This window comes from Corapipo altera, unplaced genomic scaffold (assembly GCF_003945725.1).
Source record: "Corapipo altera isolate COAL_440 unplaced genomic scaffold, ASM394572v1 255, whole genome shotgun sequence".
NCBI classification, from domain to species: Eukaryota; Metazoa; Chordata; class Aves; order Passeriformes; family Pipridae; genus Corapipo; species Corapipo altera.
In genome coordinates, this window is record NW_020884929.1 from 305,920 (window position 1) to 332,036 (window position 26,117).

Below are 26,117 nucleotides of genomic sequence, written 5' to 3' on the forward strand. Positions count from 1 at the left end.
TATGAAGACAGTGTTTCAAAACACAGATCGTTTACCTCAGTGCGTTTTTGGTTTTGAGGGTGAATACGCCTCTTCACAAGTTAAAATTGAATTATTCCATATCTGGAATACTGGAGAAAATACTGACAAGGTCTCCCGGCTCAATTGTGTGAGATGTTGTATTCAGGAGGAGGAAAATGTGTTCCTGGAATGCTCAATCCCTTTGCATGGTAAAGCTTACTTGGTGCAGTCCAGTGTAAAGGTGTACACTTTGGATTTTATGGCTGGATTGACTCATTATGTGACTGTTTCCACAAAGCTATGACAGTGTTCAAAATGCCAAAGTTTCCATCTCTCACTCCATCTGTTTCAGTAAAAAGGACTTTAAAAAGAGCAGTCAAGGGAGAGGAGAAATGTCAGCACCTGCCTATGGTGACTGTCCACCCCTCCTGTCTCTGCAGATTTAACTTGCCAGGAACCATGGATTATTAAAAGAATTGAGAGGGCATTTACCTATTGAAGGAGATGATCCCTGATAAACTTCTGTGGCTTTGGGGATGGTTTTGTTTACCTGCCCCTAAAATGTCTTATGTACTTTAAATTCATGATATTTCCTGCACCACTGGAAGAATTATCATGTGATGTTTGGGCAGCTTTGTGTTAAGCAATTAAAAAGAAAGAAGTGTTTAATGTAGATGTCAGACGTTTAACTGGCAAGTGTGAAGCTTTTAGGAATCTGGCTTGTGTAGTTTAGTCCCTCAGGCTTTTCCTTTGAACTCCTGGGGAAAGTTTGGCACCTGAAGTAACAGTGGCATATGAGCACTGAGAGTTCATAGAGTAATGGTGAAGTCTGGAGCTGTGCCCTGGGGTATATATTTGCCAACATATAGTGCCTCCAGAGTGTGGGAACAGCAAATGTGTCCCTAAGGGGTAGTAGGAGTATTGCCATTCAGGCAGCACTTCATTCCCTGAGATGGTGCAAAGTCCTACAGCTGCCAGTCAGATGGGTTTTTCTGCTTTACTGGCTCGACTCTCTGCTCACAAAACCTTTTTTGTGTTATTTTTTGAGAATTTAGGTGTTACTGAAAGTTTTTTAAGAGGTAATTCCTGTTCCCTGCATCATTCCCAAGCAATTCCTTTTGTGCAGTCGTTGTGGCTCTGGTAGTTTTGTTTGAATGTCTGATGAGCTCTTCTATACTTAACTACATCTTGATGCATGTGCCTGTTAGCAACCTGTTAATAATCCTTTAGCCTTAGACAGCTAAAATCAACATTTTTTATTCCCTGTTCTGTCAGTGGAGCTGTCCAGGTTGGAGTAGATATTCCCCACTGTTTTACAATTCTATACAGTCTTAGAGCACATAATACAAATTACTGAAATCTGACCATTGTAATTAAGTGGATTTTGGATGGTTCACAGAGTTGGCACCTCACAAGGTGCTGAGATGTCAGACTGTTCAAGGGATTTCTCTTGATAATTTTTTATAAAACTTCCATGTATTATAAATAGATTTGGTGTTTATAGCTTATAGTTTTTCAGGGTTAGCACTCTGTGCTAAGACCTTCCACCCAGGGATCAATACTGATTAATTGGTAGCTGCCCTTTTACAGGCAACTGAAAACAAAGGCTGCAATTAAAAAAAATGTCTGTAATTACCATCTATTTGTCGATGTTAATGAAGAATTTAGCATGTTAACCTCTCCAAAATCTTGCAGGTTTATTATCTCCTTGGGGCTTTGGAAAAGAGTCTTTTTTTGGGAACTGAACCAGTGTGTGTTTTAGAGGGCACTTTGGGGAACCCTCCTATTTAAGGTCAGCGTTTTGTCCTCCAGCAAAATGCCGTTCTGCTCAAGAGAGAATGAGAATGAATGGAAAGAGAAAGGGGAGGGAAGAAACACTAGATTAAAAAAGTTATCCTGTTTGCATGTGCTCTGAAGCAGACCAGTGAGAGTAATTGTCTGGATCAACTCAGGAAAAATTCCCAGTGTTTCTTATTCAGAAAATATTCATGTGATGCTGTTGTACATGACCCGAGGAAGGGTGTGGATGTCTTTTTCCCTGATAGTTTAACCCTGCCTTCTCTTTATTCCTGTATGTAAAATCCAGGCAGCATTGACAAGCGGCGTTCACCCAAAAATGGGTGTAGCCCTTGTTTCCCCAGGCTCGCGGCGAATGATTTCAGCCCATAGAACCATAATTACAAGCCTTTCTAGGCTGTTTTAGGCTGAATAATTCAAGCTGATTTTAAATTATTTACTGCTCCTGGCCTGTGCTGTGCCAGGATGTCTAACAGGGACATGTCACCGCTCAAACCCAGTGAAGCTCACAGTGCAACAGGAGACTGGAGCACACAAAAGCCGGTTTAAAGCCTTGATTTACTGGGGACTGGCTGGACCCACTTGAGCCTTCCTGCTCCCCTGCTTCATTCCTTTTGAAAGGAAGGGAGGAAAGGAACCACAGGCACTGTGTTGGTGATGGTCTCGCTGCTGGAGCAGGAAGAGGCAGTAATTAAGATTTCCCAGATGGCCCCGTTACGCTAACGGAGAATAGTTGTGCTCAGCAAGTATTTTCGTTCTGATTTTGCTGATGAGTGTGGTACTGGACATCAGAGCTGCCTGGGGAAAGGAATCGTTGCTGTCACCCTCGTTTCCAGGCCAGGGACACTCAATTCCACTTAGTTAAGTCAGGCAACAGCGTAAGTTCTCTCTGTTTTGGGCTCTCCATGGATTTAATATTAGCTCTGTTTAGGTCCTGTTGGAAGTCACAGAATCACAGACTGGTTTGGGTTGGAAAGGACCTTAAAGATCCTCCAGTCCATAGGCAGGGACAGCTTCCACTAGCCCAGGTTGCTCCAAGCCCTGTCCAGTCTGGTCCTGGACACTTCCAGGGATGGAGCAGCCACAGCTTCTCTGGGCAACCTGTGCCAGGGCCTCCCCACCCTCACAGGGAAGGATTTCTTCCCACTATCCCATCTAACCCTGCCCTCTGGCAGTGGGAAGATGTTACCCCTTGTTATTGAAATAACTTTCTTGCAGCAAATAAACAAAAACCTCAAAACTTTATGTAACAGCAAAAGAACAACCAGTCATTTTCCAAATGATGCCTATTTCTGTTTGTCTTTCTTGTGGAAAAGATACATTTGGACTATGTTTTTGTAGAGTTAAGGTGACTTTGCAGGAGGAATGGAGTGAAAATGCTGATGTGAGCCTTAAAGTGTCATGCCAAGCTGCTGTGTGCAGAGCAGGGCGGCTTTCCCGGGCATGGATTCATTCTGCAGGATGGCATTTGCTCGAGACAAAGAGTGATTTAGATTAAAAAAAAAAAAGAAAAAGTTATTTTGACTGGTCAGTGGCAACAGCAACTGCTGTATCCGAGCAATATTTTCCTGAAGAAATGCACGGAGACTCCATAGCAACTAGATGAGATCTGTGCTATATTCTCCGTGCTGCTGCCGTGTTTCCTGGGGAGAATCCAGCCACCCCCACTGCCCCCACAGCCACAGTGTCTGTGCTGCACAGCCCCACCCTGCTTAGCAAATGGCAGCTCCAGCCAATGGCCACTGCACCAGGGGTGTTTTTAGGACGATGAAAAATCCCCCAAGTTGCATTTTATCCGCTTTTTTTCCTTGATTGTCACGGTGACAGCACAAAGCCTGCAGCGTTGTCTGAAAGGTAGCTAAACCACTCAGCCACTCCTTCGGTAATCATTTATTTACTAACTTCTGCTTTCCTGGGATACAGGCACTAGGAACAGGTGCTTTAATAGAGCTGGTTCCCTCTAGTGGTGCAGGGTATTAGCCTGGTGAATGATGAGGCCCTGCAAAAGCTTTCCCAAACAAGTGAAAGCAGAAATAATTAATGGCCGTGCCCAGAGCCAGCTCTGCATTGCAGCACGAGTTCTCCCAGGCTTAAGGAAGTACGTGCTTGGCTGTCTTCCCTGGATTTCTAAGGAAGCCTAGCACACAACCTGTTTGGTTTAAGGATTTAGTGATGCTCCCTGCACCTGCAGTGTGGCTCTGCTGATGGAGATGCAGTTCCAGCAGGAGGGAAGGTGGGATGTGGCTCCTTGCAGAGGTGAGGGCCAGTACAGCCAGTGTGGGGCTCCTGTGTCCTTTCCAGTTACATGGAATATTTGTCCCTGCAGCATTTAGCTGTGGCACAGAGCTCTGACAGCAACCTTAGCATGGATTTGCTCTTAGCAGGGCTTGGAAATTCCTTAAAAGAGAGGAATGAAGGAAATTCTCTGAGGGCAGCTTAGGAGGAACCGAGGTATTGCTGCAGCCAATGAATATGCAAGTAGTAAAAAAGGTTAATTAACATCAATTTTCTCTTAATCTCAGTTTAACCATTCTGTTAGTCATCTGGCTGGATTTAGCAGCACATGTTCCTTTATTCTGAGCAATAAGTCATCATTATTTTGTAGTCTCCATATAGCTGTAATAATGATTATTGGTCCAGAAGCCTGAAACACAGGAAGGGGGATTTGATCCTTTTTTAACCAACTTGAATGTGCAAAATGAATGTTAGGAAAACAGAAGGCTTGAGAGGAACCAGACTCCTCCTGGAAAAAGTGTTTGAGATGGACAAGGATAATTTAGAGGTAAGGAACTGTAATTAAAGGTTATAAAGGAACACTTGGTTTTATAACACTGTATATTATAATCTTAACTCATTGAAATCCCCGAAAGATTTGCTAATGATCTCAAGAGATTTAGGATTTTTTTTTTTCCAGATGATTTCAGACAGGAGATAATTCACCTCCTATTACATAACCATCTTAGTGCTTTACGTTTTCCAATGTAATTTTTGAACATGTGTCCAGTTCCTGTAATTTAGTTCCGTGAGATTATTTATGGCGGAAAACAATGTCACGCAAATATACCTTTGGTTCCAAAATGTTCTTTACATAAGTCTTTCATGTTCTGTGACCTGTCCTGTTCAAATCACTGTGTTTTTGGCACGGGGAGAGCTTTGGTGTTCTAAACTATTTATAGATGTAATACCTTTCTAAAAATAACGATTAAAATAATTAGAAAAGCAGAAAGAGCAGGAAAATCACAAATGGAATTGGGAGGGAAAACTTGCTGGTACTTTAATCCCCTTAGAGTTTTGTGGGGGTGGGAGACCCCTGTTGTCGGTGGAAAAACTGGATCAGAAAAGGAACAAAAGTCTTCCCTTCCTAAATGCTGTTTTAGGGCTTCAGTGGCTTTACCTCAGATATTTGTCTAAGTGTTAAAAAATTTTAAAATATATGTTTTTCTACTGTGCAAAGACAATGCAACATCAGGTGGTGGTCACTGAATGTATCAAAGTTTTGCCATGTGTGGGGGTTGTCCAGACCTGCATGAGGCTGCCCAGGGAAGCAGTGGAGAATGGATAAGAATAGGCAAATATCCATTTAATCAAACAGCTGCTTCCCCTGTCCGTGGTGTTGATATCCTCCCATAAATGAGCAATAATAAGGAATTGTATTTGTCACCTTGAATGCAGCAGGGCTTCTCAGGACTCTGGCACAGGATCTGAGATCTTTTTCTCAGTATTCGCTTGGCAGCCTCTTCAAGTATTTTATTATACAAAATTACTTTGTTTTAGGGTATCATTGCATAATAGATGTACTTTAACTTGTCTGGGGGGTTTGGCTATTGTTTAACTTAGAAAATTCCTTTTTTCTCATATTATTTTTACTGGTTCTGAATATAAAATACACATTGAAGTTGGAATTCTAGTCCAGCTGGTGAAGACCTGGGACGTGGGGCTTTGTCAGTGATCTTCATGACTTCAGGCTGAAATATTTACATCTGTTGTTTCACTTTATCAGTGTTAAGTTAAATGATCCTACTACTGATTTGTAGACATTTATATCTCCAGTAAAGAACATACTTTGCTTTGATTCTGAAAAATACCATTTGGGTTGAGCTTCACAGGAAAGAGTGATTGTCTGCAGTATTCCACAAAATTGGGGGTTGTTTCCCGTGAGATGGGAATATTGGTTCCTCTTCTCTATTTTTTTTTTTTAATTATTATTTTTAATTTGTATAGTGCAGGTTAAGGAGCAGTTCAGCAGTAATTTTTCTGTTGATAAGCACTCAAATAAAGAAGTCCGGGGTCAGGCTGGTTGTAGGAAGAAGTGCTGCTCTTTGGAAGGAAGGATAACAGGAGGCAGGTCCAGGTAATTGGGGTCTATTTCTGACCCTACCTGTTACCTAATTGGAAATATATTAATTTTATGTTCTGTGTAATTGAAATTTTATATATCTTTGTCCCAGTTAGTTTAGGAAGATGTTGTGAGAGAGGAAAACTGCAAGTTCAGTGTTGAGAGACGATGCCGGAGAGGGGAGTGGTGGCTTCTATGGAAGCTTGTGACTTATTTTCCATCTTGTCTCTGCCTTGGGGCCAAATTTTGGTCTGTGCAAGATTATTTAGTAAATTTTTCCGTTTCTTACTGGCAGTAAATCCCTGGATTTATGTATGTTCGGGTTTTTTGCCGGTTTATTTATTTTAATTGACATTAATAGAGTTTACTGACATGTAATTTGGGTTCTGTTGTAATTACGCTTTTCCTAAAATTGCATTTTTGGGTTTTGAGATGATCCAGTACAAAACTGATATTTCTTTGATTATCTCTTTTTTACATGTTTATTTCTCCTAAGAATGCAGAGTCATTCTTAAAACCTTGGTTATGTTGCCTCGTGTTCAACAACCACAGGTTGTGCACCATTAATAATGTGCATTCTGCAGCATCATGAGTTATGAATGGCAGCTGAAGAAAGTTTTTGCAGCATTCTTAGGATTTCCCTGGAAATAAACTTCTCAGTTTCCTCATCTTACCTTTTTGGCTCTCCTTAATTTATAGATGCTGCTGGTTTTAGTAGCCCTGAGGGACTACAGTGCACAAACACTTGGCCTTTTGTCAGTTGTTCGTAATCTCCCAATTTCTAATTTATACATAATTCAGAATTACCACAGAGTGACTTGGATGCAGACTTGGTTAGAGCCGATGTGCTTTTTGCTGTGTTCTTTGGTGCTTCTATGGACTGTGTGGAGGTGGTTTGGTTTTTTCCCTGGGTGGCAAGTCTTAAGCAGCTGATGAACGATGTGAAGATGTGTTTTCAATCCCAGAGTCTCAGAGTGTCTCTTTAGAACCGCGTGTATGGGTGCAATAATGAAAGATCAGTCGGTTGCTCAGCAGACTTACTTGTTTTTCATGCTATTCTGGCCCTTGTTTGGATGATCTATGTGACTATAAGGCACAAATTGCTTGCTTACAGAAACAAAAATTCTTGATTGTGCTCCGTTAGAACCCTTTTGATGGCAGAGAATTGCTTTTGGAAGATTGTCATCTTTTATTTATCACCTACTGCAACTCCTTCAGTGTGGGGAAAGGCTCAGTATTAGACAGGAGCGATACAAACCCAAGCTTTCAGGTGCTGTTTGCTGACGTGTGATGAATCCAGCACATAACTTTGCCTTTCATGACTCACTCTTTCTTCAAAGATAGGGAAGATAAACCCTTTGGAGCTCCAAAAAAGGGTGGCTCTTGATCTGCACCTCGTTAAAACCAGAGATTTGGAGTCAGTAATGCTGGATTTGGGTTTGTTTTTTTTTTCAAGCAACTGTTGGTGTCATTAGCTGAGCACATAAAACATAAGCTGTAATATTACAGACTAGAAAAATTACAGCTTTATGGTTGTAGTTCAGCTAAGTGTAAGTGTACTTTGCACAACCAGGTTGTTTTAAACAATCAATACAGGTATATTCGGTGTGTGTTTGCATCTGCGGTGCACTGACTCACCTTGGTATGTGAATTGGGGGGGATTAGGTTTAGTTGCCTTTCAGTGCCACTAATCTTCTCTTTACGATTCCAGTTTATAGCCATAAAGAGCAATTTGCTAAAACAAACAGCTTAATATTCAAGATGAAAGTGTTTTCTTATGCAGTTTAATAGTAACTCTTGTTTCTAAGAGTTGTCTTTAATGGGTCCTGAGGTAACAGGCGGGCACAGGGTACAAAATAAAATAGAAACTGAGTAATGTACCTGTAATGTCCCATTTGGGATTATTCACTATTAATGATGACGAGTCTCCCCCTTTCCTTTGGAAGTAGCTGCTGTTCAGACAAGAGGATGTTTCTCCACCCAGCAGTTGTGTTCACAAACAACACCTTCACACAGGCACCATTTCGGGATGTCTCGAATGCTAAAATAAAATACGCTTTCTTGAAGCATTTGAACAATCAGATCTTGTCCCCAGTCGCACAAAAGACCTGATAAGACCATAAAACTTCCAATTAGCAGCCGTGACATTTTGCATACGTTAAACTCTAAGCAGGTTTCATCCTCCTGCCTCGGACGGTGCTTGGGGGAGAGATGCTTTAGTTACAGACCGTTTTTCTCTTTGAAGTTTCAGTGAAAGAATATTCAAAGCTGGTGATAAGGTAAATTGTAGGAACAAAAAAAAAGAATCCTATTTTGAGAGTGCTGTTTCTTTTCAGGAGAAAGCCATGAGGGAAATCTTTCACAACCTGCAATGTGGGTTCCAGATCTAAGATTTTGTGCTTTTTAACATACAGGCAGCACTTGAAGTATTTTTACTTTCTCTTCCTTATATCAGTTTATGAGCAAAATACTCAATTTCAGAAATAAACAGTTCTCCTTCTCTGTTGCATCTTGCTGTTTTGCTGTGTTTTATTATAATTGATTGACCTCTGGATTCCCATCAGCAGCATTGCAGATATTCCTGCTGCCCGTACAAAAAGTAAGAGGACAATTGACTTTCAGGCAGGAAAACATTTAGACTTCAATAAATGTTGGGTATTAGCCTCAATAAAGTCAATTTTGGTAAATGTCACTGAATGGGAAGTTCTTTTGCACAGGAAGAATTACGAATTTAACATTGTTATCTTTCATTCCTCATTGAATTAATTGATTTTTTAAACTACAGGAAAGCAAAAGATGCAACGTGTGGAAAACTTCATTGCAGTTACTGTATCCCTGTATATGAGGCATACTGTCTTTTATATGTTATATGTGAAATATATATTCCCCCCCCAACTGATTTGATAGGAAAATAGGCAATTTGTGGTTTTGGAAGTAGAATTAGTATCTTGTCTGTGTTAAGGAACAAAAATTAGGGCTAATCAAGGGCCACAGGTTTGGTTTAGATTTAAACTGAGACAAATAGGTACCAATTAGAGCTTGCTGCCACAGGGAGATATAAAAGCATGAAGTTCTCAAAAAATGTTTTACTTCTGTTGAAATAATAATAAAAAAAGCTGTGTTGGGGAGAAGAAGTGATAATTTATTTATAGCTGTGTTGGCATCGGTGGACCTGAACTGCACCTTAACACTTTACCCTCAGGGTGTTGTTAAACACTTCTTCTTCCACTGATGTTTAGTTTTGTGATTGGACAGCAATCCCTTTAAGAGTTCCCTCCTGTTACTCAGTGCTGGATGTTAACACCTACCTTTCGTTTCTGATGAGAGAAAAAAGAAATGTTGACTGTAATTTTAATGAGGAAAATATGTGATACATAAACTGCTGTGCCTGTGGAGGCACCTCTAGGAAAACTGGGGTGGTTTTTACCTTTTCCTTTCCTATCCATGAAACAATCTTCCCCCAGTTCTACCATGCCTGTAGCTGCAGTGATTAAACCCTGGGTTCTCTCTTTGCTTGTTCTCATAGTGATTAAAATATATCCAAGGTACGACTTGGATTAAGAGCTGTCCAGAAAGGATTGTTAGGCTTAATGTGTTGAACGATTCACCATCAAAAGCAGAGCAAGTCCTCTTCAAAATTGCTCAAAATAGGTTTTTGCAATTGATTGGACTCAAATTATTTAAGCTGGAGGGGATTTGCTGTTGAACCCTCTGGAGCAGACAATTACCCCTTCATAAAGGCTGCTTGGGCTTTGGGGAATTGCTCCTTGTGGTCTCTGTGACCAGAAGGGAGAAAGGGCTGAATTTTTGGGAAATAGTGATTGCATCAGTGTCATTATTGTAAAACATAAAGAGGGGCATAAATGATACAAAGGCATGAATCATCAGAGTTTATACTGTGCCTGAGCTCAAGATCTGACCTAAAATAATTGCAAGCAGCAAGTGAGCCATGTTGTACTTGACCTTCCTGTGGAAGAATCCCCAAGAGTGAAAGACTTTGCATTTAGGAATCATTTCAAAGTTCAGGAATCTGCTAGAAATATATAGGTCCCAGTGCAGTCTCTCTCTCTTTTTTTTTTTTTTTTTTTAATTACTGTGTTTAACCATAAAAATGTCATGGGAAATGGCTCTTTGGGGAAAGATTTGACAATAAAAAATGTGGGGTTTATGTCATTAACAACTGTGAATTGTCTTGATACTTGGAACTCTTTCACTCTTTCTTCATTTTTTCCCTTCTGTGTTTATTTTGTGGCTCTAAGTGCTATTACAGTGGCTCCTGAATTGTTATTTTAGCTAAACTAAACAAAATTGAAAATGTAATTGAAACATCTATGGACAAGTTAAGCTTTAATAGATAGTAATGGCAGAAAAGGATAAAGAAGTATTTTTGATGGAAACTGAGCAGTTCTGCTCTTTTTGCTGCCTACCTATGTGTGTGTGACTGTTCATAGTCCTGGTTCAGCATATTCCTTGACCCTGGAATGGTATCCCATGGAATGAAATCTCTCTCTGGGGAGATTAGCTTACAGCTTTGGTTTCACTGCTTCTCACTTGCTAGTCTTTGAGGTCTTGGCTGGGATTTTGGGAGTGGCTGCAAACTGGTAGGTTTGTACCACACTGGTTTTTTTTTTTTTTTTTTATGGTCAGTAGTAGCAAACTCAGAGTTTTTGACTTTGATGCCATTTACTACGAGAATCCTTGGAAAAGATGCGATTCCCAAACGTCTGCCGAGTGGGTTTGTGTTTCTCTGAGGCTGATAATAATAAGTGCTGCAGGCTTAGAAAGACTTTAGGGATGAAAGCAGAATGTTTCCCTGATTTTAGGGGACAAGAGGCACCCTGTCCTAACACCAGTGCTTTAATACATGAGACACTTTACTCTCTTTCTAACAGGCACTTAAAAGTGTTTCTGAAGACTTTCTGGTGAAGGGAGTAATTAAGGTTTGAAGTTAGGAAGAGGGGGTGCATTAAAGCACAGGAAAACAAGTGGATTCAGGGAATTACCCACAGGAGATACTTTAAAGAGCTGTGCTCCCCCATGAGGAGCCTTCAGAGCAGTTTTGGCAGTGTAACACAGAGAGGAGGGCTGAGGTGCTTTGCCATGAGCTCTGGGCTTCCCAGCTGTGCCTCTGTGTTTGGTTTCCCCACTGCTGCCTGCTGGGAGGGCTCTGCAGCCCAAATAACACAGCAGAGAGCATGGGAGTGACAGAGATACTGCAGCTTGTTCCTCCACAGAGGCTTTGAACCCCACATCATAAGACATATACTTTGTTGGAATATGATGCCCCAACAAAGTCTGGCAGAACATGAACATGTCTGCTTTCTGAGTAATTTGCCCTCACGAGTTCGAGCCATTTGCACAAACAAGAGGAATATTGTTGAAAAGGCTCTGGCAGAGAGCTCCTCCATTGCTTTCCCTCTGATGGCTGCACGGATTGTTGCTTTCTGCAGGCATTATTGCCCAGGAATGCACGTTACTCACCCTTTCCTCCTGAGTGATGCCTCGTCTCGCTTCTGTGTTTTCCAGTAAGTTCCTTTCACATGAAATATCCAAAGATTTTTAGTTGCAGTTTGCGTTGGGACTTCGGTTATATGAACTTTGGTCGTGTCAAGCATCTGGTGGGATTCCTTCTTGCATCCTTTTATTTTTATAAGTCCATGCAGAAGTTCTGGCAGTGTGTACACACCTTTACTACTGTCACAGGGAGAGTGGAAGGAAATCAATGACAGGGAACTACAGGCAGGTGAGCCTTGCATAGGCTTTCCTGAAACATGTGCCAACTGCTGGCAAAAATGGAAAAAGAGATAAAAATGGCAAGGAATTGAACTATTTTGTGCATGTGTCTGTCCAAGCATGTGTCCGTGCTCATTACACATCCCAGTGCCTGAGGTGTTCCCATCCCCTCAGTGAGGAAAAATGTTTAAATCAACCAGTTTAAATCTCCCTCCTGGTAATTAACACAGAAGAGAACCCTGTGCCCATCAATAACCTTTAATAGGGGGGCTGGGGAGAGCTCAGTCTCTGGGATCATAACTGGTGCTGCTGTGCAGGTTAACTGGGGAGAAGTCAATAGGCTGCCATGGACAGCTGCCCGCTGATGTGGGTCACTGCAGAGGCAGTGGATTGAAACCCCAAAGAGAAAAATATTGGTTGGTTGTTGCAATTCCATGAGGATCTCTCTGTTTCTGAGGAATTTCGGGTTTAAATTTTCAAATGTGTGCCCATCTCCCCTTAGGGGTTTGTTGTGCACTGTGGTGCATTCTGCAGCACTCTGGTGGTACCTGTACTCTGTCCCCATTGCCTCCAGCTGGTCCTGAAGCATTTAAAAACTGCTGATTATCTCTGAATCAACTTTTGTTTTTGTTTTTTTTTGCTTTGGAGTTCTTTAATTCTGCAGTGAGCCTCTTCTAGGGTAATGGGTGGATTTCAACATGCAGTCCTCAAAATTATTTTTATCTTTATGGGTGCAGTCATGATAACTAATTCCAACCTAGAGGAAATGTCCATATTCTCAGTTTTGATGGGAGTTTTGCTTGTGGCTTTTTTTTTTTTTTTTTTAGTTACCACTCTAGCTAAAAAATTAAGACCAACCCTAAACCAAAACAATAATAGAAACCCCGGAAAAAGATGAGATATGACACAGATAAGAGCAAAAGTGATCTAGCATCAGGTATTGTCCTTTTGGGATACTGTTGAGCTCATCTGAAGTCATACCCAGGGGCCATATCAATCCAAAACAAGCTCATCACAGTGAACCTGAAACAACACCATGTGAATCACAGGGAAATGCTCATGAAATCTGTGCTCATCCCTTTCCCCTTGGTTTGTAAGTACCCAATAGATTGAATTAACCCTGTTTTTGGGTTTGGAACTCCAGCGACGTTCTGAAATTCGGCTCTTTGCGTGAACGCGGCGGGGAAACAAATCAAACCCGTTGACAGGCACGTAACTGGGTAACTCAATAAGGCATGTGTGTGTGCAGAGCATTCCACTCGGTGGGACTTTTAGCTTTCAGTGCTGGGAAGGCTGGCTGCGTGCTGGAGAGCCGGCCCCCAGCCCACCCCACACCATTGACATGCATAGCTGGCCTGGTAGGTGTAAAAATAGCCCGGGCAGCGCCTGAATTGGAAATGGGCACCGAGGGCCGCCCGCAGTTGCTGGGGTTTCGGGTTCTCAGGGAAGGGAGCCTGGGACTTGCGGCCTGGGATCCTCCTCCTGGCTGCTCATCTGTCCTTCTGGAGCACCGGGCGCCACGATCCCCCTGGCCGGAGCGAGCGGAACTGATATGGGCAATGCACCGATTTGCCAGGCTTGTCACTCGGAGAAGGGGCTAAGAGCACAAGGGAACATACAGGAGCTGGATAAAACCCCTGACTACTATGGATTCAACAGTGAAGAAAGTAAAGATCCTGAAGCCCTGGTAAGTCTTGGCTGAAGAAATCAGGGATGGAAGTGAAAAAACAAGGGTTGTGCATGTTGGGTTTGAAAAGGATCTCTCTGCTCAGAACCTCGCTCGAGAGCTTGCAGTGCTGAGAGACCTGCTAGACACGTCCCTGTTGGAGCTTTGCAGTCATGACTGTGATTAAAGAGCAACTGTCACTGAGCTGTGCAGTCACTTCAAAGCACTGTCAGCTACCAAAAGGTTTAGGGATGTGGACAGAGAAGACTGTGGGTGAAACGAGCCCTTCAGTGAATGGATGCAAGCAGTAATCCTGGTGTACACAACTGCTGGGAATCATCTTGTATTGATCCTCCTCCAAACTTGAACTCAGAAACTTATTTTTAAACTGCTGTTTGCCCAGTATGTGACATTACTTTCTGTGTTTGCAGCTGAGACAGAGCCCCACAGATCCTAATGCAGATGAGGGTTACAGTGAGTGGGACCAGGCACAGGCAAGGGGGTCATGCTGATGGTGATAATGTCAGCATTTGCTCTGCAAACCAGAAGAAAGTCGTTGAGATGAATAAGTTTATTGTGTCTGTGGCAACTGAAGTGCCTCTTCTCCCTTTTTTATCTTTTTTTTTCCCCCCTTTCTCTGTTTGGGAAATGAGTTGTTAAATGATCATCTCATTCAAAATTGGCGATGAAAGGATGTAGTGTCAGAGCTTCTGGCAGAACAGGAAGATCAGAAAACCTTCAGTGTCAGTATATCCAAATATTATGTTCTCTGCTATTTATCTGTAATCAAATTGTTCTCAGGTCGATGCCGTGCTTTGCACATGCCTGAATTGCTGCAGTGCAGTGTAGAAGTGTAGGAGACCTGACTCCCAGCATTTGTAGGGGAAGAGACCAGAGACACTCCCAGCAACAGCTCTCAGGGAGTTTTGCATTGTCCTAGAAAGCACTTGGGATGCTGTCTTGCTTTCCTGGTAGGAGATTTGCTTGGCTGGATTGTTCTCCTCAGTTTTACTGCTGATTTCACTGACAGCACAGCTGGACACGCTCTTCATAGAATCACAGAATGGTTTGGGTTGGAAGGGACCCTGAAGATCACCTAGTTCCAAACCCCCCGAAATAAAACTCTCTTTGAGCTAAACCATGAAATTAAAACTGTGGAAGTGCCCTGTGACACAAAGGAGCAAACTCTGAAACAGTTCTCCCTGCATGTTCAGTCTCTGAGCTGCCCTTTGGCATAAGGTCAGATTTTTAAGGAGGCAGGACTGAGCAGCATGTGATCTTTGAGTTTTTTTCCTTCTTTTTTTCTGGATACTTTTCATTCAGCCTACAGAGCTTTTCGTGGCAGGCAGAGAACAGGCACTTTGATAATGCCTTTGATGTGTTTAATCACAAGATCTTGGCTTTATATGGCTCTGGTAGGGACTGGCCACATTTCTTTAGAATGTGTGTCTTGATTCAGATGTTACAGTGCTCAGTGGATTACAAAGGAAAATTCCTGTATTTCCCTAAAAAGGTTCCCAGCCTCTCACCATACTTATAGTTCCATCCAAAAAAAAGTTAAAAGGAAGAGATGTCTGTAAATTAGAAATGTCAAAGTTTTCTGCTGAAGGGAGAAATTGTATATATATATATATATATATTATAAATTTCCTCTGCTTTTCTGTAGCTGCAGCCATGCTCCTGTCTTGGCTCATTAAAAGAGTTGCCACATCAAGGGAATATGGTGACTCCAGGAGTCCTGTACCGGATACAAGGTTCAGAACAATTCAACTGGTGTTCAGCCAACTCAGATGGCAAAACTGCTTTGCTAATCAAATCTCCTCTAAACTAAAATCAGATGCAATCTGCTGCTTCAGGCCCAGGTATTTCAGACTGCCTAGGACAGACTGATTTCCAGGACAGGATCATTCCTGCTGCAACACTCAGAGGAGTTTTCCCTCCCTGGTCAGTCAGGTTTGGCAATGTGGAATTTTTTGTCGTTGTTGCTTTTATACAAGTGGAGTTACATGACACTGGTTCCTCTCTCTGCTTCCTGAGCTGACTTGTTAGAGGTTTAGGCCCAGGATTGCAGAGTTCTTCATTTATAGAATTCTTTGTTTACTCCCTCAGTGTCCATTTTACCTTTCTGTACAAGTAAGTTGATGAGTCTTGCTGGCATTGAATTAGAAACTGCTGTGTTTCAGTAACGCCCGTTTATTTGCCTCTATTTCAGTCCATCCCAAAGCAACATGAAATCATTTTTTTCTTTTTTATGGCACCAGTAAGTTGGAATTGATGTGCGATCGGTTAATGGTGTTCAGGGGACCAAAGCAGTTTGATTCTCTAGCAGGGGATGGTGTTTGCACATTTCTTTTATTGGAAAATGCCACTTTGACCGTAGGGAATGAAAAATGGAGAGTGATAGAATTATCTGTCAGCAGTCTGTCATAAACTTCACTTACAGGCTGGATTTTTGTTAAGCCCAGTTATTATCCTGCTAGATATGCTTGGAATGGCGTCCTAATTCTTTCTAGAGGTGTTCTAGCATTATTACCTCTATTTGGGAACATCATCAGTGATGGAAACTTGCCATGGAAACCCTTGAGATGCCTGCCAAGTTCTACAGTTGTTACTAACACCTCAACATCTCAGTATATGCTATCCAGAGGATCCTAAATATTTTCCCTTCCTGGAATATTATGCGATTCCTGCAGTGGAAAAATCTTGGTTCCATATCAGTATTTAAGAGACTTCAGTAAATGTCAAGTAGGAGAACTGAGACTGATCCTGTGGCTCTTTTGAACATATCCCAAATACTTGCTGTTTCAGGAAATGACCAAATGATACTCTGACTCAAATTCCAGCCCAGGAAATACTCCCATTAAACAACAGGATTACCCATTTCCATTTTTTTAGAGTGGTTGAAAAATCTTAGTAAAAGACATGAAGATTTTTCTGGTTGAAACCTTTCATTCTTGAAACTCAAATCCTTTGGGGTTTCGTTTGTTGTTTTTAAGTTGGTGGGGAGTTTTTTTGTTTGTTTGGTTTTTGTTGTTGTTGTTTGGTTGGGTTTTCATTTGTTTTGTTTCTGGGTGGTTTTTTTTTTGTTTGTTTTCTTCTTCTTTTTTAAATGACCCAGGTTATGTTTTCCAGGCCCTTTTGAGATTCTGTTTTTTTGGCTCGCACCAATGATAATTCAGACTCACACACATAGTTTGCAAGCTGGGATTTGTACCAAAATGTTTGTTTTTGAGAACATGAATAGCCCAGGGCGGACATCAGGGATTACACAGGCCTGAAGTTCAGCTGGTACTGATGTGCTGTCCTGGATTAGATCCCCATTACTGATGTCGCTTTATATTTTAAGATCAGTATAGATTAAAATAACTTCCATCATTTCAAACACTGCCCTTGGAAGGGACATGTAGCTGGGCAAAAAGCTTTTATTATAATTTTTTTTTTTTTCCTAGAAAACTATGCAGTTTTGCCTCAGTTCTCACAAATCCTTCATTGACACAGCCCAAGTCAGGAGCCAGGCCAGGATGGCAAGTTAATGAACGGAGTGGGAGGACTCCTACGGATGTCTGAGGCAGCTGAGGATCATAGAGGGTTTACAGAAGGCATTTGCTTCTTGGCTCAGGGAAGGGTTGATTTTACAGTAGTTTTCTCTTCCTCTTTTGCTGCTACTGTATTTGCTAATAAAGTCAGGGGCACAGTTAAGCACGTGTTTAAATCTTCCCTTAAATCTGTTTAGTTTGAGATCAATTAGACCTAAAGATTGGGTAAAAATTAGGCACAGTTAAAGTATTTTGCCAAAATAGCCCTTTATTCTTCTCCTGGTTAAAACCAAACTGCTCAGGGTTTTGTGCCTTCCCAAGGGAAGGGAAAGAGTGGCTGGATGGCTGGTGTCCTGCAAGCTCTGGAATTCCAAGGAGGACCTGGCAAAAGAGGCAAAGGTGTTGAAATGTAACCACCAGCATAAAATGAAAGTCACCCCTTAGAAGTAATTGGGAATTTTACCCAGATGGAATGGGTGAAGCCTGGCTTTTCCATTAGTCAGAATTAGAGGTGTCCCTCAGCATTAATAAAGCTGTGTCTGTTTGGAGCAGGAACTGGTCTTCAGGTAAAGCTGTTCCCTGGGCAGTTTTCTCCTCCTTATGTTGCTCAAACACCTGTGTTTGTTGTGCTACTGTTGTAGCAGCCATAAGAAACTCTACATTTCAAATGCAGCTTTCTGAGAACGTTCTTTGTAGTAAGATATGAAACCACCACAAAAACTGTTACACGCAAATATTAAGATTGCTGCCAGAGGACTTTCAGTTCAGGTTGATGAAAATATGGTGGAATTATAATGCACTTGTTATCTATAATGTGCATAAATCATAAATCACTCAGCCTAGTTTTATTTTCTGAGCTTCCTTTTTGCAGTGGCTCTTTCCAAATTAATTTCTCGTGGATGCTCTACATCTTGAATCTCGTTACGTGCCGCATCTCCTTTGGGTTGCAGCCTCTTTGTCTGACATCAGAATGCTTTTATTGATATGTATAATAAATGCAAACGATATTACTCTTCCCACCTGCTTTGGCACTGCATATCTCGGGCTCCTACACATCCCTTAGCAGGTCCAGTATTCATTCTGGGGAGCATGGGACATGCTGAAAGGGTCACTTTGGAATCCAGTCAGTGCTATCCCAGGTTTCCAGGTCAGGCAGTCATTTTCTGTGTTTAAATGGATGCAAACTAGTTTTGATTTAAAATAACTGATTATTTCAGTCCTAGGACATATGCAGTGTAGAGCACAAAAGCTTTTTCCCTTCTTATAGCTATTTCACCCTTAATATTTTTTGTGTAAGTATATTTATAATCTTTATTTGTATAAACATCCATAGCCTTTATACCCATGCCCACACTGTCTGTAATAATATGGTGAGGGCAACTGCAGCCACAACTCCAGCTCAGTGCCAATAAAAGTGGTGCCAACTTCTCTATCTCCTTCCTGATGTTCAGTGATTAATTGGCCTAAGTACTCCAAGCACTGTAAATTATTCAGGTGCATAATATACACTTGAAAGAAGGTTTTTATTTTTCTGATTTATAGCCATCATCATCAACCTAGAGAGACAGACCCCTGAGATTAAAAATAATTAATTGCTGGATGCTATTAGATCCATTTTGGCAGAGGATATTTAACTTACTAGTGATCTCCTCTCCTTGAAAACTTAACTTCCTCTTCACACCCCGCAGGTCCTGTGGTGGTGGTTCTCATTTCTTAACAAATATTAGTTTATTATCAGGCCAGTTGTGAATTTTTCCTGGATAAGATGATGATTGAGATTACGAGAACAAGATGTTCGTTCAGCGAAAGCTGCTCTTTCAGAGTTGTGGGCTTTTCAATTCAGCAGTTTATGAACAAATTCTATACAACCAAAGGTACATAGAAGGATGAATCAGGTCTGCAATGCTTGAGTGAGAAAAACTGAGTGATAAAAAAATGCTTGCTTTGACATTGAAATAAGAAAATTGGGCCTGTTGTTCATAAAGGAATTTAGATACTGAGATTTCTTTTAAGATCTGTGATTTAATCTTGTCTTCCTTCATCACCTCCAGTAAATGAATAGGAGCAAAACATACGTTTTTATGGGCAAAGGAAGTGGCTTTGAAAGGAAAGCAAAGCACTGTTGTATTTCTTTTATTCCAGGAGATGAATGTTATTTCATTAAAGACTGGGAAAATATGTTTCCGTTATAGCTGTTATTATCTCATTTAAGTCATTTATCAGCATGAGATTACTGAGCCTGTGCCATTGCAAGTGCAAGATGTAGCTCATGTTCTGGTGTGTCTATCAGGGCTGCAGGCTCAGACTCTGCTTTGGGAGTTTAATTAAAACCAAAAAATAAAAAAACCCCATTGCCTGCTCAGAGTCACTGCTGTCTTTTTGGAGATCAACAGCACTTTCAGCTCAATAATGAAATAATTTAGTGTACAGAAGATAAAATGTGAACCGCTGATAAACTCACTGGCAAGTTTTTAGAAACTATTCCATGAGGAAGAGCGTTATTTTGGAATTCCCAGCTTTTAGAGCTGAATGGAAGAATCTTCCATGCCGGCCGAAAATACCTGTGTGACAAGTGAGCTGGGTAATGGTAACACCTCATCTGCACTGCTTTTAGAGTTGCACCCAATTAAATGATGGCTGGTTGGAACAGATGGTTCCTGAAATCAGAGGATAACCAAGCCAACTGGGACAAAATTTAGTGGTTGTCTCAAGGGTAGGGAGCACAAATTGGCACTTGAGAAAATACAGAATAAAGAAAATTAATGGATGTGTTTACAGCCCTGTCATTTCCCCCCCCTTAAGTACTGAATAACATTAAAAGGCCATGAAAACTTGAGTTTAGATGAGGCAACTTCACTTCTGCTGAATTCGCAACTCCAGGCATTCCCTGGTATATTAACACGATGAGCCACCAGTCAATTAAGAGCTTCTTAATGAAGAAGAGGAGTTCACAGGCCGTCAGCATTTTGCTAATTATAGGAACAGCTGTTGGACAAACACTGCTTCCAAACTCTGGAGTTTGTAAATGGCATTAACATTGTGGCTTAATGCTGGTGTTACCTGCAGTGATAATACAGGATTCACTTGAGCATCAAAATTTTTGTAGCTGCTTAGAATTTTACTTTCTGGATTTATATAAAGCAGGTTTTGCTCACCTCATGATCAGGGACTACATGTTCAAAAGTTGTAGCTAAATGCTTTTCTTTCTTCATGAAATCCAACCAGTATATCCCAGAGTCTGGGAGTGCTTGTCCCAGAGTCCTAGTGCTTGAAAGGGAAGTCTGAGAGAGTTATTACTACTCAGGTACACATTTTAATAGACATACAATCCAAATATGTTAAATTAAGGTGTAAACCTTACTATGTGATTATTGAATTCTGCTTTTGCTGCCATTCAGTTAATAAACTGTATTTAACGGGTGAGAATTGTTCAGTAGCCCTCGTTGCTGGACTCTGTTCTCCCACAAAGATATTGGTAACTAAGGACAGACTGGAGTCATTCAACTTACTGGGGTGGGGGGGAAACCCAAATCCAATCTGCAGGGATAGTTTTTCTACAGACACGATTTCAAACAAGTATTTGGATGGTTTGGATAAATGTTACGTTGAAAGCTGTCCTTTGAAAACTGAAGCCTCCTACTCCCAGTCTTTCCTTCTTGTGCACCAAACTGGTTTTCAGCAGCAAATTTTTGAGTATGTGGAGACAATCCTTTGGGCTTGGTGCAGCATATGATTCCAGGGTTTATTTTTGCACTTCTCCCTAAGATGCCTCTGAGGAACAGGCCCAAGCTGTGTGCCATCAGTGATGTACTACCTTAGGAGACAGGAAGGGCAACTGGAGTGAGGGCAGAGGAACCAGAAGGGAAGGGGTTCTGACTGTTTGATTAAAATACTAATTTTCCTATATGATTTAATTACTGAGATTCCCTGAGGTATAGGTTTTGAATTCAGGCTAAATTCCAGCATTGCAATTAGCAAGAAAGAAGTTGAATCTGCAGCCTTTTGGTCATCTAAAAAAATCCTATAATCACTTGATCATGTTGTATATTCTTATACAATGTCTGGCAACCAGGTACTTGTAAAGACACATTTGTATTCATGCTTTTAGTGTACTTAAAGCTATATTGATTTTGTTTTACATTGTAGCTTTGTTTGTTTGTTTGTGTAAACCTTTCCTTTCCCCTCTGGTGGAGTGTTTGCTTTCCAGCACCGTCAGCTTCCATGTGTAAAACTCCTAAAAAAAGTCCCTCAGGGGTGTGTGCTTAGGAAGAGGGGATGTGATAGGTATCATGTGGTGCAAAGGACCTTGGCTCTGTGTTTTATCTCCTGTAAAGAAATTATCTTCAAATGACAGTTTGGTGACAGTTTCTCTGTCACTGAAACAACATCATTGAACTCAACTAAAAATCTGCATGTAAGGAAACAAAATGTTTCATGAGATTACTGAATCCATTGGAAAAGCTCACGGATGCAAAATGATTATTTCCTGGTGTGGTAAGACTGCAGGAAACTGCTGCTGTTGCCTGCTGAGGGGATTTTGTCAAAATGGATTTGAATTTGTAATGTGCTGAAGTGTGTAAATGGCTGAGGCAGAAGTACTGACAAAAATGCTTTTTAAAGGCTTTAAAGAACAGGGTAAAGGACAAACTAGTGACAACCTGCTGAAGAATTAGAGTTGGCAAACCAGGAAAGAAAACACAGATCTGAGTACTCCCAACTTCCAGGACTCTTAAGCTTTAAAACACGCTGCTGAATTTTTGAGTGTTTAATGGAAATAGTGCCTGGTATTTGTATGGGAATGTATATAATGTAGGGGTGAATTGTTGGATTACTCTTCATGTAGGCAAGAAGTTCTTACTCTGCACTGTGATCAATATTCAGGTGTATGGAAAGTGTCCTGAAGTGATGTGCAGTGCAGTAATTTAATTTTGAAGTAAACAAAATTAGGAATCAAGGAAATGAGAAAGGGCTGGTCGTGTCTTCTTAGCCAGAAACAAATGGAATATAATCATGTGGGCTTAGCTGTGATCTGAGCTTCCAGCAATAATGGAGATGTCAGCATTTTTAATGTCCTGTTGAGGGCAAAGATGCTTTTCTGAACCAGAATGTCCAGATTTACCCCTTATGTGCTCAAATATTTGATATTGGTTAGTTCTTTTACTAAGGTCATTTAAAAATAAAAATATATTTTTGTGTCTTTATGGACCATGCACATCCCAGGACAGGGTGCAGTGCTAAGAGCCATCTTTCAGTCCTCAGAGGGAACTTCTTGTACCTGTCAGGATCCGTGCTGGAGCCAAACCTGATCCAAATGCTCCTGACTGAGGCCTGGAGCTATCCAAGGGTTCTGTCACCGTGAATTCCTACGCTACCTTCCCCTTACCCCTGTTGCATGTTTAGAGAGAAGGTCTGATTTCCTAACAGCAGAAGATGTGGAAAATGTGCTGAAGTTTGCTGAAAGGAATTTAAAAGGGAATATTTTGGTCTTGGCATGCAGCTCAGTTGTAAGGAGAATCGTTTTGCTGGCATCCATCTGTCGCAGATTAAAATAGATTGGGCCCAGGGTTTGGGAAGTGAGCGAGTGCGGCGTGATAAGCGACCGAAATAAACCCTCTGGAATGGGTTGGGCGACTGAAACAAGTAGGAAAGCAGGAGCTTTCAGGATATTCTCACCAAGTGAAGGAGTGGTTCTACCCAGTGTTTGTGGGGGGAGGTGGAATTAGTTGAGGAACAGGCTCGGCCGGAGGCGTTCCAGAGGAACACCAAGTCCTGGTCCGACGGTGTGCGTGCTGACCTCTTCCTCTCCAATCACACCCCCACCAGACAGGCTCCCAAAGTTACTGAGCTGCTGTTTGCAACTCACTCCCACACTGTTGATTGAAGTATGAACATTGCTGCTGTCTCTGTGCTGTTTAATCGTCATTTCTCTTGCACAACTTTGGTTTTTCTCCCGTTCTCCAGGTGCCTTAGGAACCAATTTACCTGTGTGGAGGTTCAAACAGTGTTATTCCATGTCATAATCATAGACAAAGGCAAGAGAGCTGATGCATCTCACACTCTCTTGTTTAACAGTTCATCCCACAACGTGGCTGAAAAATGAAAACGTGTTTTTCCAGGTTTTTTTAACCTTGTTTTTCACTGGGTGATTACAGGCACTTTGGGGCTTGGCAGGTTTACAGTGTGATCCTGGGCTCAGCCTGGTGTGCAGTGCTGCCCACTCTGAGCATATATATCCAAAAATAATATATTAAAAATATATAAATTATATATATATATATATAAAAATAACAGATATAGAGATCTATAAAAATATATAAAATTATATATAGAGGATGTATATATACATACATATATGTGTGTATATATATATATATACAGATATATGTATGTATAACACCTCAGAAAACTATGGCTGGCAAGTCAGTGCACTTATTTTCTTCTTGTTGACAGTATCAGTTGCTATGATTTATGGTGGGGTGTTTCTTTTTTTTTGGTTCTTGCTAAATTTTGAATTCCAGCAATTACTGCACTATTCTGCTCACTCCAACAGGTCTGCAGTTCTTTTGGGCCGTTATTGCCTAATTTGAGTATGTTAATTAATGCAGATGTAACACAAAGTCAGGGCTTTTCACTGTTTTATTCTCCTTCAGCATAAAATGTGAGAACCTTTCACCAGCGATGAAGTTGTGCTTTCTTTTAAGCAGGAACTAATTAGAGATTTTTTTTTTCTTTCTTACAGTCTGACAGCAATGCAAGCTTCCTCCGAGCTGCCCGAGCTGGCAATCTGGACAAAGTAGTGGAATACCTGAAAAGTGGAATAGACATCAACACCTGCAATCAGGTAAGATATTTGAAGGACAGAAGTTTGCAAAGGTGAGTTGTGAGACCCCTCCCCATCAAAACCTAGTTTTTCCAGGCTGGATTAGTTCATACCAGTGTTTTGATTCACCTCAAGGCATGTTTTTAGTCTTGGTCTTCAGTGGTCTCTTGTTTAATGTGTTTTTTTTTTTTTACATACTCAATATATTGTGTTTAAGCCCTGTAGAAGGGGACATTTTGAGTGTCACTGGGTCAAATCCAGTTCAACATCTGCACTCACATTTTTGCTTAACATAACTACCTTTCCTTTCAGGAAAGTTATTACTGCTGTAAAAACACATTGTTAAAGTGTCATCACTGATGTGACTGTAATGGGACAGAATGTTTTAACTTGGCTCTTTTGTAGGTCTGTCATATAAATCCAATTACTTTGGCTTCATAGCTTAGGGACCTACATTTGCAACGTTTATTTAAGTGACTGGAACCATCAAATTTAATAGCACTGTGACCTAAAATAAATATGCAAATAAATGTCTACATCAGTCCTGAAAAGTATTTTGAGGTTCTGGTGAAATCAGTGCAGTTTTTTGATGGGGGAATTTGACAGCTCAGGCTTTATGGTGTCCAGCTTTCCCCTAACTCTTAGCTAAAGGGAATCAAAATGACCACTAACTGGATGGTGGCTTTGCCTTTTAGAAGTAAAAGCCCGGAATTGTGGCCACTTTGTTTTGGAAAAAAAGAGTAAATTGAAGAATAAGAAACAAAATAATCTAAAATATTTGGAGGCATCACCTTCCCTGCTGAAAGAAAGCTGCAGGTGATTAAAGTAGGGATGTGTCAAATGGAGGTTGGGGCAGAGGGCTGAGAGCAGCTCTGTTGTCAGTGCCAAGGAATTTAATGATGAGGAAAATAAGAGGCTTTTCATGTGCTGCTTATTGAAAATATACAAAAAAGATCCTTCTCTTACTGTCTAGGAGAAAGTTCCCATTAAAAGCGTTGCTGTCAAGGAAAAACTTGCTGAGTTATATGGGACATGACCTGGCAAACTTCAAGTTACCCAATCAGGACAGAGTAAATCAAACTCAAGTGTGATTTATGTTCAAATAGATCCAGCAAATTTTCCATTTTTATTATCAGCACCAATATTAACAAAGAGATTCACCCCCAGGACAGAGCACAGTTAATATGATAATTACTTGGGAACATTATGAGGGTTTTTTTTCCAGCCAGTTCATATTCTCTTGCTGGTTGTGAGAGGAATATGAGCGGGGTTGCTGCAGATTTGTCTCCTGAGGAAAGTGCTTCCCACTTGCAGCTGGTGCAAAGCTCCTCTTGCCCTGCGTGGGTGGGATCAGAGCCAGGTGAGTGTAAACATCAGGAGAGAGGCTGTGGAGTTTTAGTGGTTTGAAATAGATGAAGCACTCGTAGATGTTATTATGGGGGGAAAAAAAATAAGTGGTTGACTAGTGTGCAAAACAGGAAAAACCCCCATATTAATGTGATTTAAGTAAGTAATGTGACTTGATGTTCCAATTAAGGTAACTCAGGAGTTCTCTAGGCTGTAGGAAGTGTTTTGAGCTCTTGTCAAACAGTACAAGCCAAACAATGCTAAAACAACCCCTTCAGATCCGTGAATAAAAATGATGTCTAATTTAGATTGTCTGAGCCCTGTTTGCCAGGGAAGACTTGTCCCTGTGCAGTGACCAGTCTGCTTCCCTGAGGACATTGATTACTGTATGGGAATTCCCAAGTATGAGGGATGAACTGAGACATGGGCATCCTGCATCCTCAGGACCAGTGACTCAAATTCCTTACCCTTCACCATCCATTGTGCAGGAACAGACACTTCAGCTCCTTGCAAACTCCAATTCTGGTGCCAGAGAAAATTCCTGACGGAGATTTTTGGTAACTAGAACCCTCAGGTTCTACTGACTGAGCATCACTGGTGTTTTGTAAATTTTATTGGGAGTAGGAGCAGCCTCCTCTGCTAGAGGTTAGGGAATAGTGAGTAACCCATGGCAGCTGTTTCTGCAGCCTTCCAGTTATTCCTTCTCCTCCTCCTCCTCAGGGTTTTACTGGGATGTCCACGTGGTTGTGTTCCAGCTGTCTGTGGGGAGAAGTTAACACAGCACACTCTGTGCAGAATGCAGGGCTGTGTTTTATTTTTCAGACTGAACCATCTCAATGCTCTTTCACAAATGAAACCTTGTTACATGCAGGTTGTTTTTTT

General features: G+C 41.2%; 1 protein-coding gene across 22 annotated transcripts in view; it reads left to right on the plus strand.

Annotated features, from left to right (window-relative positions):
* The window catches only part of ANK2 (ankyrin 2), a 176,670-nt gene that overhangs the window by 41,174 nt on the left and 109,379 nt on the right, over nt 1-26,117 (plus strand). For all 22 annotated transcript variants that reach the window (XM_027658927.1, XM_027658928.1, XM_027658949.1 and 19 more), the window contains exon 2: nt 23,808-23,909. In XM_027658927.1, coding sequence (XP_027514728.1) covers nt 23,808-23,909 — 102 coding nt within the window. The remainder of the gene's footprint in view (nt 1-23,807; nt 23,910-26,117) is intronic.